Source organism: Phascolarctos cinereus, unplaced genomic scaffold, assembly GCF_003287225.1.
Source record: "Phascolarctos cinereus isolate Bilbo 61053 unplaced genomic scaffold, phaCin_HiC Scaffold_2;HRSCAF=192, whole genome shotgun sequence".
NCBI lineage: Eukaryota > Metazoa > Chordata > Mammalia > Diprotodontia > Phascolarctidae > Phascolarctos > Phascolarctos cinereus.
In genome coordinates, this window is record NW_027555625.1 from 95,392,785 (window position 1) to 95,408,292 (window position 15,508).

Consider the following 15,508-nt stretch of genomic DNA (forward strand, 5'->3'; position numbering starts at 1 on the left):
TGCAGTGATGATGGCAGAATAGTGGAAAAAGAGAAAGAGGTAGCTTAGAATTATGTAATTTTAAAATTGTCTATGGGCACTAACCTAACTGTCAGTTCCCTAAATATGAGATCCTTGTCCAGAGGCCAATGAGTAGACATACTGCTGAAGGAGTTTATTCAAATTAATCTTGATATTCTTGCTATAAATGAAACCAGAAGTCATAATGGAAAGATGCAGCTTAATGGAAAGATGACTCATAGGTCTTTCTTGGAGAAGCAAATTAGAAGCTGGAGGAGTTATATCATATGTCCAAAGACAAGAAGAGGCATCATTTCACAAGACACTTCATCTTAGTTGGAGTGTTTATGATGAGCATTTATAAAAAGACCACCAAAAAGATAATTGTATCTTATATGCCAACATTTAATGTAGATCATGAGGAGGTAGAAAAATTCTATGAGCAAGTGAATAAGGCCTTCTAAATTAAATCCACATATTTTAAAATTTAATGACTTCAATGCAAAAATGGTAATGGAGAAGAATTGTGAAAAAATATATTGGAAAATATGGCTCAGAATAAGTGACAAAACCATCAATGGCTTATAGAGAAGCCTTGCACACCTATTTATCACAAGGGCTTTCTTCAAGAAAAGAGTTGGAATGTCTCTAGACTTGACAGGCATAACATCACAAAAATGAAATTGATTATATCTTAATGGACAGGAAATTACTAGTTACCAATGTAGGAATAATTTCTGAATGAGCAATGAGCATACAATCAGATATCGACTTATTAGCACAAAGATAAAAACCAATGCAAAATTAGAATAATGATTAAAAATTAAAAGAAAATATGGGATACAAATGAAAGAACTTTATTTAGTCTATCTGAATAAGCTCCATACCACAAAATGAGAGGTGATGGGGAAAAAAACATGAAATCATATTATCATTCTTTAAAAATATTTTAACTGATGACCCATCACCATACTGAAGAGATCAAAAGGGACCCAAAACTGTCTCAGTCAGCAAAGACTTTATTTCTGTGCCAACTAGAAACATATGGCATTCAAATACAGCACTAATTTAGCATATAAACTCATTTATAAAGTCTCATGGAAGAGGACACTGGAGGATTATGTGCAGTGTAGTCCCAAATAATAGCAAGAAATATTGCAGGGAAAATTAAATTTATAAGAAGTGTGGCAAAAAATCCAAGTAAGCCAGACCATCCAAAGAATAATAAGGAATCAGACTGTAAGGAAGCCAGCAGATGAGAAATGTAAAACATCTCTCAGATGACTGTGACAAACTATTCTGTCCATTAATGACACTGGAGCCACCATATTTTCATTCTAACATAATGTTCCTCAGTGTGCCACATGAAGAAGTAGAAATGGTATTTAAGAAAACAAAGATGAAAGAGCAGATGATTTAGCCCAAATACACACAGAAGACGTTCATGCTAGAGGTGACAAAAATTTGAAAGCATTGAGGGGTCAATTGTCAAGATAACTGAGACAGAGGAGGATATGAAATACTTGGAAAAATAATATTCCTTGTCAGGACTGAGAAAATTTGGATAATTACCAACCCATAGGCCTGCTTTCCCAATTGTATAAAATCTTTATGAGAATAATCCACATGTATGTTGAAGACATCTTTGATGAATATACAAGAAGGCAACAGAAAGGATTTTGTAAATAATAATCTATAGCAGATTACATCTTCACAGCCATTAGTCAAGGCAAGTCAACAAGCATTCATTAAGTGTCTACGATATGCTGGGTACTATGTTAAGCACTGGACTGACTGAAATGCATGGAGAGAATACAAGATCCCACTCTGCTTGTTGTTTATTACTAAAAATTTGATTCAGCAGGGTATAAAGCTACTCTAAAGGCTCTTTTTCCAACAACGTATCACCCATACATATGTCAAAATCACACAAAATTCATTGAAAGTCAACATAAGAGATAGCATACTTTGATCCTCCGGTTGTCAATATCAAGTGAGGTATAAAACAAGGAGGTGCAAACTTGCCAGAGGAGTTTGACATGGTCATGAAAGATGCACAGCAAAGGATCTAAATTGAAGAGGATTCTCTATTTACAGATAATGAGGTTCTCCAATTGCTCCTATTTGTAAATGACCTTGTGCTGACTGTGTCAAACCCTGGAACGTTGCAGAGCCTTCTCCATGAGGGCCATAATAATTTAAAAGAGTTTGATTTAACAATTCACACAGAAAAGCTAAGTGGATAAAGTGCTTATTTTTCAGAATATGATAATGTATTGGCTGAAAAGCCCATAGGTATCCAGGTTTATTCTGGATCTGAAGTTGGGGAGACCTAAGTTCAAATCCAGGCTCAGAAGCTGACTAGTAGTGGGCAAATCACTTAGCCTCTTTTGGCCTCAGTTTCCTCATTTGTATAATGGAAATTGCAATAAGGACATGATGAGATAATGTAATAAAGTGTTTTGTACACCTTAAAGCACTATGTAAATGCCAGCTATTATAACTCTGTTGCTGTTATTAATACATTTATCTTGGAATACACTGCAGATGGATAATGAACTGGAACCAGAATTGAATAGAAGGAGACTGGGTTACACTGCATTTGGGAAATTATATTGTATTCTTAATGGCCCAAATTTTTTTTTGTAAAACAAAGGCCCATATTTTGGACATCTGTTTTTCCAGTAATGCTGCATCATGGGAAAATATGTAATATCATAGTCTACAAAGAATGAAAGTTACAAGTCACCCAAAAGACAATGGAGAAATACACAGTGAACATTAGCAGGTTGTTGCATGTTACACAATGAAGAATTGTACAAGAGAGGCAGTACAGAAAGAATTATTAAAAAACTGTATGATTAAAAAAGGAGATGGGCCAATAACATAGCGAGATCACGAGATAATAACCCATATGGTCCACTGGTAGTCACCCAATATCAAGAGATCTAAAAGAAGGCTGTTTGATAGCATGGCATTCGCTATTGAAGATTTATGGGAGGGATATAGAAGACAAGAGTCACACAGGAAGAGAAGTTGTGAATTGTTTCGGTCTGTACTACAGTGGGTGTTTCTACTTCAGGGAGATCATAGATCCATTGGAAACAATGAAATATTCAAGAATGAAGTGTCAGTGTAATGGAAGCCCCTCCCTAGGTTAGCCTTTAGCCACAGTCATTCATTTAAAATCCTTGTCCTGATATTTAATGCCCTCTGTAATCTGGTCCTAACCTGCTTGTCCAACCCCTGTTTCTCATTACTTTCCTTTTCCCATTTTCCTCAAATATCCCCTTCACATGCCATAGTCATTACTGCCATTCAACCTCTCTGAGTGCAGTTTCCTTATCCATAAAATGAGGGAGTAGGACTCTATGATCTCTAAGGTTTCTCCCAGCCCTGAGCTGCTAGGATTCCCTGACTTTAAGCCTCATCTTCTCCATGAAGTTGTCCTTGACTATTCTTAGGCTCCCTTCATTGAAGTCTGATAGCCCTTGTCTTCACCATACAATTTCACACTGTCTTGAATTACTTTCCCCTGATTTCATATATTTATTCACTCACTCAAAAAACATTGACTGAGTTCCTCCTAACATTTTTCTGGGCCTTGAGATATACGTGAAGATGAATATGGCACAGTCCCGATTCTCATAGGATCATAGATCTAGAACCAAAGGGAATCTTATAAGATATTTAGATTCTTCCCATCCTCTTACCCCCATTTTACAGTTGAAGAAACTGAGGCCCAGGAAGGTTAAGTGATTTGATTGTGGTAATATGAGGAGGTTTCCAGAGACAGGATTTGAACCCAGTTTCTCCAACTCTAGACCCCATGCCCTGTACCCTGCTTCCTCTTTCTCAAGAAGATTTCAACCTAGTACATAAGTATTGATTTCCTCATGTAGGTTGTGAGCTCTTTGAAAGGGGTCTATACCCTAGATTTCTCTTGTCCTCACTTCAGTGCTTACTTAATACAGTATATATGTAATAGACACTCAGTAAGTATTCCATTTCATGGATCTTCACTGCAGAGCTGGTAAAAGGCATCATGCATTCTAGACTGGGCTTGAAAATTCCTATCCCCACAAGTTCTCTGTCTTAACTGTTCACCAGATGCTTTGACCTTTCATTGTAATGCATGCAACTTGACTTATTACAAAAACAAAACAAAACAAAAGCATATTCTGTGTGAATATAATTAGTTCTAACATTGAAAATAAATTCACTCCTGAAAAGTAATATTTAAAAGTGACCCTTGTTTTCCCAGTTGATGAATGGTCAAAGGATATGAACAGGCAGTTTTCAGATGAAGAAATCAAAGCTATCCATAGGCATATGGATTAGAGAAATGCAAATTAAAACAACTCTGAGGTACCACCTCACACCTATCAGTTTGGTTCATATGACAAAGAAGGAAAATAATACATGTTGGAGAGGATGTGGGAAAATTGAGACAGTAAGGCATTATTGGTGGCGTTGTGAACTGATCCAACCGTTCTGGAGAGCAGTTTGGAACCATGCACAAAGGGCAGCCAAACTGTGCATATGCTTTGATCCAGCAATATCACTACTAGGTCTGTATCCCAAAGAGTTCGTAAAAAAGGGAAAAGGACCTACCTGTGAAAAAATATTTATAACAGCCCTTTTTGTGGTGGCAAAATACTGGAAACTGAGGGGATGCCCATCATTTGGGGAATGGCTGAACAAGCTGTGGTATAGGAATGTAATGGAATGCTATTGTGCAATAAGAAATGATGAAAAGGCAGATTTTAGAAAAACTTGAAAAAACTTGTACGAACTGATGCCAAGTGAAATAAACAGAATCAGGAAAACATTGGACACAGTATCAGCAACACTGTGTGATGATCAACTATGAATAACTCAGCTCTTCTCAGCAATACAATGGTCCAAGACAAGTGCAAAGGACTCACAAGAGAAAGTGCTACCCACATCCAGATAAAGAACTGATGGACTCTGAATGCAGATCGAAGCATACTTTTTTTTACTTGCTTTATTCTTTTTCATGTTTTTTTTTCTCCCATTTTAATCTGTTTCTTCTTTCACAACTGTGACTAATGTGGAAATATGTTTAACATGATAGCACATGTATAACCTATATTAAATTGCCTACCGTATTAGGGAGAGGAGAAGGGAGGGAGAGAAGGAGAAAAATTTGGAACTCCAAAATCTTGTAAAAATGAATGGTAAAAATTGTCTTGACATGTAATTGGGAAAAATATAAAATACTATGAATGAATGATTGAATTAAAAAATAGAGTAGAAAAAAGTGACCCTTGTACTTTCCCAATGTATTGCCCCTAGGAAATAATCCAACTTGTCTATTCCTACTACCAGCTCTGCCCAAGTGTGTTAGAATCACATAATCCTTAGGTGGGAAGCCACCTATCTTCTCTACCTATAGGTCATTTTATCCAAGTCTAATTATGATTGTTCTAAGTCATTCCAGGTGCATGCATCTAAGTGTATCTCTCCTGTTTTAAGAGATCTCTTAGGAAGAAGAAACCACATTTTCCCACCGTTAAGTAAACATTCACTTTATGTTGCCCAGAGTCAGGCCTCCATGCCACTTCTTGGCCATTTCCTCACATGCAGCTCATGCTCCAGTCATCATTCTCATCTCCCCACTACTATAACCTTGGACTTTGCCTCTGGGTTGTCTAGCTCTGATAGCTGAATTTTGCCTCATCTTGGCCTTTATGCCGTCTCCCAATCATCTCTACACCATGCCGAGGCACATATCCTTTCCCCCTTCTTTCCCCACCTCTTTCCATCTCCTCTTTCTGTGTTGTTTTCCCCCATCAGAATGTAGGATCTTTGAAGACAGATACTGTCTTACTTGCTTGTAATTGTATTGCCAATTTTTAGTATAGGATCTGGCATACAGCAAGTACTTAATAAATGTTCCATCATCTATCTATTTTTCTATCTATCATTGATCCTATACCTCCTATGTGGAAAGCACTGTGCTAGATGCTAGGGGGATATAAAACAAAACAAAACAATGCTTACCCTCAAGAAGCTTGCATTCTATATGTGTATTCATGTACACATGAGAAAATATAATATACCTATATATACACATAGATGTACAAAATATATTTTGTTGTTGAATTGTTTTAGTCATGTCTGACTCTTTGTGACCTCTTCTGGGGCTTTCTTGCCAAAGATACTGGAGTGGTTTGCCATTTCCTTCTCCTGCTTATTTTACAGATAAGGAATCAAGGCAAACAGGGTTAAGTGACTTACCCAGGGTCACACAGCTAGTAAGTGTCTGAAGAGAGATTTGAATTCACTTTCTGACTCCAGGCCCGGTTCTCTGTCCACTGTGCCACAGTGGATACCTACACATTAAAAAGTTTTGGATCTGTGATTCCATCAGCATAAATAGTTCCTGGTGAAGCAACTCTTCCACCAATGAAGAGCTGCAACTGTTCTGCAACTTATGGTCTTAGCCATAAATTGCAGAGACTGAGAGGTTGAGTCTTGGCCAGGGTCAATGAGCCAGTGAGTGTCAGCAGTGGGATTAAAACCTAAGTCACCCTTATTCCTGGGATGGCTCAGTAACCATTATGCCATGCTGCCTAATGCAAAGTCATATCAAGGGGAGAGAATATCATCAACTGGGGGAGTCAGGAGAGGCCTTTTGTGGAGGTGGCACCTGAGCTGTGTCTTGAAGGAAGGTCAGAATTCTGAGAGGTAGAGGTGAGGAGGAAGTACAGTACACACATGCAGGTCTACTTGTTCAAAGGCCCAGAGGTGGCAGATAGAATGGTGTGACTTGGCAACAGCTGGCAGTCCATTTTGACTTGGAGTGGAGAGTGTGTGATGGGAAGTAATGTGAAATAAGATTGTAAATGGAGTTGGAAGCCTGATTGTGGAGGGCCTTAAATGCCAGGCTGAGGATTTTGTAGTGTATCCTCAAAACAACAAGGAGATGTTGCAAATATTTGATTGGGGAGTGGGAATAGGAATGTGATGGTCAGATGTATGTTTTAAGAATATAGTTTTGGCAAATCTGTGGAAAATGAGTTGGAGAAGGGGAGACACTGAAAGCAGCGAAATCATCAGGAGGCTATTGCAAAAGTCCAGATGAGAGGAGAAAGGGTTAGCCTAAACCATAACAGTGTCTGTGTGAGAGGAGAGAAGAGAGTAAAAGGCAAGTGTGTGGAGATTGTTGAAGCAGTAAGATTTGCCAACTGATTGGATCTGGGGGATTTGGGAAAAGGAAATTTCAAAGATGACTACAAAGTTAGAAAACTATGTTACTCTGAGGATGGTACTGAATTCAAGAGAAATAATGAAGTTTGGAAAAATGATGGGTTTACAGAAATATAAGTTCTGTTTGGGGCATGTTGAGTTTGAGATTCCTATAGAACATCCAGGTAGAGATAGCCAATAGGCAGTTTGCAATATGAGATTGGAATTCAGGGTATAGATAAGAAATGAATCTGTAGATCTGTGACTCATCTGCAGAGATAATTATTGAACCTTTGGGGAGTGCATGAGATCACTAAGAGAGTAGAGAGAGAGAGGAGAAGAAGGCTCAGGACAGAGGTTTGGGGAAGCTTTTGTTTAGTAGATGTGAATGATGATGATCCAGTAATGGAGACAGAGCCATTTGAGAGAATCATGAAAGAAATGGGATTTAAGACTGACAGAAGTCAGGTAAAAATAATATTCTAAGAATAAAAGAATAATCTGTGATTTCTTCAGTGTGGGGGAAAGAAACTCTAGGTGCTGTAATTCCTTTCACTGACATAGATAGCAACCCATTTTGATTTAGTAGCTAATTTATAATAATAACAATACACTACCAAGGTGGCATAGTTCATAAAATGGTGGACTTGGAGTTGGGAAGATTTGAGTTTAAATCCTGCCCTAGTAGGTACTTACTAGCTGAGTAACCTTGGGTAAGTCACTTAGCCCCTACCTGCTTTAGCTTCCTCATCTCCATACTAGTTAAATGTGAATACAAAAAGTTGAAGCTGTGTCTTTTCAGTGCCTAAACATCTCACCAATGCTACAGAAGAAAAGAGTCAGTTAGCCAGATCTGTTATCCAAATAACTCCTTTGACTAAAGTTCACACTGAACCAACCCATTACCTTGGGATCATTTGCTACATGCACAATTTGAACAGATCATTATACCTATTCTTTGCTGTTAACTCCATGTACAGGACAATGTTAATAATGAGTGTGAATTTTAGTTAAGAAAGAGAAACCTTCCAACCAGTGAAAACCCTTGAGCTGGAGGTGAGAAAAGTACTTATGGTTGCCCAAGAGCCACTGGGTCTTGGAGTTTACTTACAGTGTAGCAGATTCATTATTCATCCCTTGGAAAGCATTTCCTGGGATGGTGGTTATGTGTAAATTATCACAAATTTCCCTTGAGGAGAGAAATAAAAAATATTTACTTTCCAAATTTTGACAACGATTGTGAAGCTGTTATGCATAGCAATTAGCTTAGTACTTACAAAATAAAATTAAATTCAGCTGAGAAAATCTTTGTAACATCTGGGAGCTTTTGTATGCCTGTGTTACAGATGCTCCTGCAAGAGAAAGGTGAAGGGGGTGGGAGATTAAGGCATTAACGTGAGAAAATGAAAAGAAAACCTATGAAAGACTCAACTTCACATGAAGTAAAAGGGGAAATTAGACTGTGGAGTTTGACTTCAATACTGCTTTTGGTTATGCAGATTCTCTGAGCTTAAAAGCACCAGAGCATTGAGGGAAGGTAAAGTTCAGATAGATGTTGCAGAAATGAAATCTAATCCCAGATTTTCTGTTTACTAGCCATGAGACCTTGGGCAGCATGAGCCTTAGTTTCTTCATCTAAAAAATAGGTGTTTAATAATATTTGCCCTGCCTACCTCAGAGGAAAGGAGATTGTGAACTGTCATATGCTATATAAGTATGAATTATTACTATGAATAACAATAATCATGGTGATGACCACAGACTCTGTGTAGTATTCCAGTAAGGCTTTGCCTAGTGTAGAGTATAGCTGAGAGATGACTTTTTTCCTCTGCCCTAACCCACCCAGCAGGATGAGTACTATGGCTGGTTTTAGCTCACAGTGAGCTGCTGGTCGGCTAAAATTTTATAAGTCTTCTACATAATTTGCATTATATTTTTCGCCAGAATTTCCCCACCTATTTTTATGATAGTAGCCTCCATTTCCAGTCTTCTATGTCTGGAATTCTTTCCCTCCTCATCTCCAGTTATTGAAATCCCAGCTCCCTTCAAAGCTAAGCTCACACAATCTCATAAATGAGACTTTCCCTGATGCCTCTAGTTTTTACTACTCTCTTCTTTACATACATTACTTGGTTATATCTTGTATTTACTTTTCTGTGTAGGTGTTGTTTCCCCCAGTAGAATATAAACTCCTTTTAGATAGGGATGATTTTGTTTTTGAATTTGTACTCCAGGACCTAGCACAATGCAAAGTATAGAGCAGGTGCTTAATAAATGTTTCTTGAATGAGTGAAGTCTTGCATATGATTGAGAACACTCATGTGTAGTTTAAGTGAAGCTAGGTGGCACAGTGCTAGGGTGCCAAGCCCGGAGCCAGAAAGAATCGTCTTTGTGAGTTCAAATCTTGCCTCAGACACTTAATAGCTTTGTGACCCTGGGCAAGTCACTTAACCCTGTTTGTCTCTGTTTCCTCAATTTAAAATGAACTAGACGAGAAAATGGCAAACCACTCCAGTATTTCTGCCAAGAAAACCCCAAACTGGGACATGAAGAGTTGGACATGACTGGAATGATGGAACAAACCACAAAATATTCTAAAGGGGTCTAAGTGGACAGGTGGTCTCTACTTTTTATTTCTTCTCCTGCCCCCATGCCTTTGCTCTAGTGGTCTTCCACATTTAGAATGCGCTCCCTAAACAATCAATGAGCATTTATCGAGTGTCTACTGTGTGCCAGGAGCTGTAGGAATTTATATTTCTTTGTACAATCTCGATTTTCTTTCAAAGCACAGCTCTAGAGGTATCTAGTGGCAGTGGATAGAGTGCCAGGCCTAGACTGAGGAAGACTCATCTTCCTGAGTTCAAATCTGGCTTCAGACCCTTACTAGCAGTGTGACCCTGGGCAAGTCACTTAACCCTTCTTGCCTCAGTTTTCTCATTCATAAAATCTAGGCCTTTCCTGATCCCCCATCTATTAGTGCTCTTACCATCTCCTGAAATCCTCAGTTATTTTGTTTTACATTTATATATGTGTGTGTGTGTGTGTGTGTGTGTGTGTGTGTGTGTGTATATATATATGTGTGTGTGTGTATAATATATATATTATACACACACACACACATATATATGATTTGTATGAACCTACTTGTATACCTACTGTATCCCTTGAGTAGATAATAAGCTCCTTGAGAGCAAGGATTATTTAATTTTAGCCTTTGTATCCCCAGTATTTTGTACAGTGCCTGGCACATAGCAGACAGTAAATGCTTATTGAATTGAAATGAAGAAAATCTAACATTAAAAAAAATTGAACTTAATAAAAAAAGAGGGAACAATTATCCATATAGCAAAAGGATTATTCTCCTTAACCAAAGGATTTAGCATTACATTTTTTTACTCCTTTTCCTCAACTGTAAAATGGGGACCATAACAGCGTCTACCTCACATAGCTGTGAAGATCAAATGAAATCATATTTGTAAAAGGGTTTAGCATAGTTCCTGGCACATAGTAGGTCCTCTATAAATTCTTCTTCTACTTTTTAGATAACTGGCTCCTCTAGTGAATTGAAGACGGGCTTGAAATGACACCCAGATTTTCAGGACCAGGCCTATGAATAACTTGAAGTACACCTGTCTAATGCTATGGGGCAGTAGAAAAAGCACTAAACTGAGAGTCAGATGGCCTAGCTTCTGGTCATTTTGGCTCTGCCACTTACTAGCTGTGTGACTTTTTGGTAAATCACTTAAATTCTCTGGCCTCATTTTCTTTACTCTTAATATGGGAATGGGACTTGATAATCTGTCAGAGCTTTTCTGGTGCCAACATCCTATGACTGTGAGCCTATGCATAAGGCCAAACTTACAAGCAGTGCTAAGTGCATTATTATCATTATGAAATAGCTTCTTTTCAACTTTTTAATTGATTTAATCTTTATTGGAAAGCAAAAAAAAATTCCTGTTTTTGAGAAAATGAGAATTCCTTACAGATATTTTAACCGTGGAAGGTTTGTAAAGGCTCCAGGCCCGATGTACACCAGATTTTTGGTATTCTGGATCAATCTGTGAAGATAGGGAAAATGCGTAGTTATCTAATAGATACATGTACTTCTGAATACCTGAGACTCTAGAGCACCAAAGGCAGCTGGCTGAAAAGGCGGGGACCAATCTAGCATTTTTTCATATATCTGAGAGGAAGTACTGAGGTTCTGGGGATGGTAAAAGCCATTAATGAGCACATTTCCAGTAAGCTTTCATCCTATTTTCTTTACAAGGCAGGAATCTCCCTCCTATGCTTTGCTCTGCTGTGGAGGGAGCCGTTGCCCAAAATTTCAGCAGGAAATTTGTTTTGTGGGAAGCAGTTCCAGCCCAAAGGACAGCAGGGATTAGTTAAGATTGGGGCAATTCCAGGGCTCTGTAACACAGCAAGTGATGTTTATGTTGTATAGAGTCTGTACACTGAAGGTTATGGGAAATTCAATGAACACCGGACCGGGGAGACCCATGAGTTAGCCATTTTCTGTCTGTTTCAAGGCAGGATGCTTCCAATGTGGTCGTACGACTTACACTTTAAATGTACAATGTATCTGTTACAGCAACAGTTCTCAAAGATTAGTGGTCAGGGACCTCTGGGAGGCCCCAAGATCCTTTCAGGGGGTCTATAAAGTCAAAACTATTTTCATGGTAATACTAAGACACTTTAATTTCTAGTCCAGTAAATATCCATAGTTATATCCCACATAAACAAGAGCTCTTGGTGGTGGTGATAGGGGATTCCTCAGTAATTTTTAATAATATAAAAGGGTCCTGCCACCAAAAGTTTTGAGAATGGCTGAGCTAGAGGAAAGGAGTTTGGACCAATATTCTATAAACCTGGGCTCTTTTTTTTTTGTTTGTTTTTTGGTTTTAGGCAGTTGGAGTTAAGTGACTTGCCCAGGGTCATACAGCTAGTAAGTAAGTGTCAAGTATTTGGTCTGAGGCCAGATTTGAACTCAGGTGCCTCCTGACTTCAGGGCTGGTGCTCTATCTACTGCACCACCTAGCTGACCCTGACCCTGGGCTCTTAATTGTGGCTTTGCAGTTAACTAGCTTTGAGACTCTGGGTAAAGACACCCATGCTTTCTGTAGATGATAGCCACTGTTGTTACCAATTCAGAATGAAAGCCAAAGGCAACTATGATGTAACGGACTTGGAGTCAGGAAAATCTGATTTTGAACTCAACTTCAGACACTGGAGTGAGTGTCTCATAGAGGCAGCTAGGTGGTGCAGTGGGTAGAGTGCTGGGACCTGGAGTCAGGAAGTTCAAATTTAGCCTGAGAAACTTAATAGCTCTAAGACCACGGGCAAGTCACTTAACCTTTGTTTGCCTCAGTTTCCTTATCTGTAAAAGGAGGATAGTAATAGCAGCTGTCTCACTGGGGCAGCTAGGTGGTGCAGTGGCTAGAGTGCCAGGCCTAGAGTGAGGAAGACTCATTGTCCTGAGTTCAAATCTGGCTTCAGACCCTTACTAGCAGTGTGACCCTGGGCAAGTCACTTAACCCTTCTTGCCTCAGTTTCCTCATTCATAAAATGATCTGGAGAAGGAAATAGTAAACCACTTTGTCAAGAAAATCCCAAATGGGATTGAGAAGAGCTGGGCATGACTGAAATGGCTGAACAACAAAACATAGGGTTGTTGTGAGGATCGGATGAGATCGTATTTGCAGAGCACTAATATACAGAAAGCACTTAGCAAACCTTAAAGCACTATATAAATGCTAACTATTTTTCTTACAGTGTCTGTAACAAAGTGCCTCAGAAAGTACAGAACAATCATGTAGGATGTTAGGATTATTATCCCTACCTTGGGCAGGTGCTTCCAAAGTGGCCCTCCCCTCTGAAAAGTCACTAGATAAGGCCTTTCTGTTTCTCTCTGCCTTCTTTCAGATACAATCCTTACATTTCTAAGGCTTCTCATCAGTGTGAATCCTCTGATGCTGAATAGGGTTTGAGCCATTACCGAAGGTCCTCCCACAGTCATTACATTTGTAAGGTTTCTTATGAATTGGTATGGAGCCTCTGGTGCATAATGAGTTGTGACCATTGACAGAAAGATTTCTAATATTCATTACATTGCCACACTGACCAAACTAATGACCTTGACCTTCTACAGGCCTCGAGGGATCTCATTGTTGATGACCTTTCTATTGTTATTTCTTGAGGACTTGAGTTCAGACTGATAATCTTCAAGCTTTTCTGATCACACATTCCACCAATTTAAAAAATTGGCACATGTATCCCTAATATGTGTATGTTTACATATTTATAAATTACATGTGTATATACTTACATATGTATACTACTATACTAACAAATATGTAAATTATGAGACACATTTCTCACTGGGCTATACAACTTTGGGACTTCTTGAAATGACCTCTCCACCATTACCCTCCCCTATGCCTTGTTTTCTTTTTTCCTCACTCTTTTTTAGCTTCCTTTGGTGTTTTTCTTTTCCCCATTAGATTGTAAGTCCTTGAGGGCAGGGATTGTCTTTTTTTATATTTGTATCCCCAGCACTTAGCACAGTGCCTGACACATAGTACGTGCTTAATAAATGTTTATTGACAACAAAATTGGCATATTAAAAGGATGCAATAAAGATGAAATAATATTTGATTCTAGAGTCAATAAGGAATCCTTGGAGTTTACTGAGAGAATGATATGGTTAGATAGGAGCTTTAGGAAAATTACTTTGGCCCTTGTGTAGGGGAATGGTTTGGCTAGTAGAGAGAGAAGGCAGGAAAGCCATTTAGGAGGAATAGTCTAGTGGAGTTGTAAAAAGGGCTGAATTAGATTGGTGGCTGTGTAAGTAGAATCTTTCTGTTCAGTCAAATGCCCCAAATAAGACAACACTTTACTGTATTTGTACATACTGTACAGTTCAGCATCTATGCAACGCTGTCTCATCTGCTAAGGTCTAAACTCCCTAAATACGTAGTGAGTGAGCTTCTGGGAAGCTGCAGTGGCTGCACGTTGGAAGCCCTAGGGGTATTTAGCCCAGAAAAGAGATGACTTGAGGTAGAGGGGTGAGAGGAGGAAAATGATAGCTGACTTCGAGTATTTGAAGGGCTGTCATATGGAAAAGGAGATAGACAGACTTGTTCTGTAGGAGCAATGAGTGGAAGTTGCCAAGGGAACTGATTTAGGAAAGATGTCAGGGAAAACTGCCTAACAATTAGAGCTATCTCAAAGCAAATGGGCGATGGTGAGTTCCGTTCACTGGAAATCTTCCAGGAAAGGATGGATGATTAATAATAGTTAACTTTATATAGTCCTTTAGGGTTTGCAAAGTACTTTACATGGACTGTCTCATTTATTCTTCCCATCCACCCTGGGACATGGGTGCTATCATTATCCCCATTTTACAGAGGAGGCTGAGCGGTTAACTATCCAGCATCATAACTAGGGAATATTTGAAGGCATGATTCAAACTCAGGTTTTTCTGACTCCAAGTCTAGCACTTTGTTTATTATGACAGCCTGGTGCTAGATGCATCTTATTGAGTGTGTTTTGTGTTGTAGAAGGAATTCACTTTCTGGAATGGGTTGGGTTAGTTGGCCACTGAGTTTACTTCTAACTTGAAGTTCTTTGATTTTGTGATTGGAACTTATCCTTCTCCCCTGTCCCTCACAGTCAGTCAGCTAGTAAACTAAGCATTTATTAAGCACCTGCTATGTGCTAGGCGCTGTCCTCTGACTGATTGACTCTCATAGTGCTTACAACACTACTGGAAACATACAGGCATATTTAATAACCATTTGTTGGATGACTCATCTAATTATATTTTGAAAATGAATGTCTAATTTTTTTGCAAGTGTTAGCAGAAAAGGATCATAGATTTAGAGCCGGAAAAGACTTTAGCAATATCCACAAAAGGTAGGGCCAAGATGCTATTTAAGTTTTGGACTCAGAAACTTCTGGCACAGTGTGGTAAGAAGAGCACAATCCTTGGAATCACAGGACTTGAATTCTTATCCTGGCTTTTCCACTAACTAGCTGTATGACCTAGGGTCTCTGGGCCCTAGTTTTTAAAACTGTAAAACATGAGGATCAACAAAATTATCTCTAAGGTCCTTTTGCCCCAAATTTCAAAATGAATCTACGATCTTGGAATACAGAGATTTTTGTTCCACATTTACAATAAGATGGAAGGAAACCTGAAAGTGACCCTCAGCCCAAATTTCCACACTGTCTGTTGCACTCCAGACCTAGAAGGAAAGGCATCATGGTCTGCTAGACTAGACTTGGAGTTAGG

The 15,508-nt window shown here is 38.8% G+C and overlaps 1 protein-coding gene across 2 annotated transcripts in view; it reads right to left on the bottom strand.

The window, feature by feature from the left end:
• Nucleotides 1-15,508, bottom strand: part of LHCGR (luteinizing hormone/choriogonadotropin receptor) — an 84,256-nt gene that overhangs the window by 34,035 nt on the left and 34,713 nt on the right. For both annotated transcript variants that reach the window (XM_021001328.2, XM_021001324.2), the window contains exons 4-6: nt 11,199-11,273; nt 8,493-8,567; nt 8,327-8,404 (exon numbers count right to left, since the gene is read on the bottom strand). In XM_021001328.2, coding sequence (XP_020856987.1) covers nt 8,327-8,404; nt 8,493-8,567; nt 11,199-11,273 — 228 coding nt within the window. The remainder of the gene's footprint in view (nt 1-8,326; nt 8,405-8,492; nt 8,568-11,198; nt 11,274-15,508) is intronic.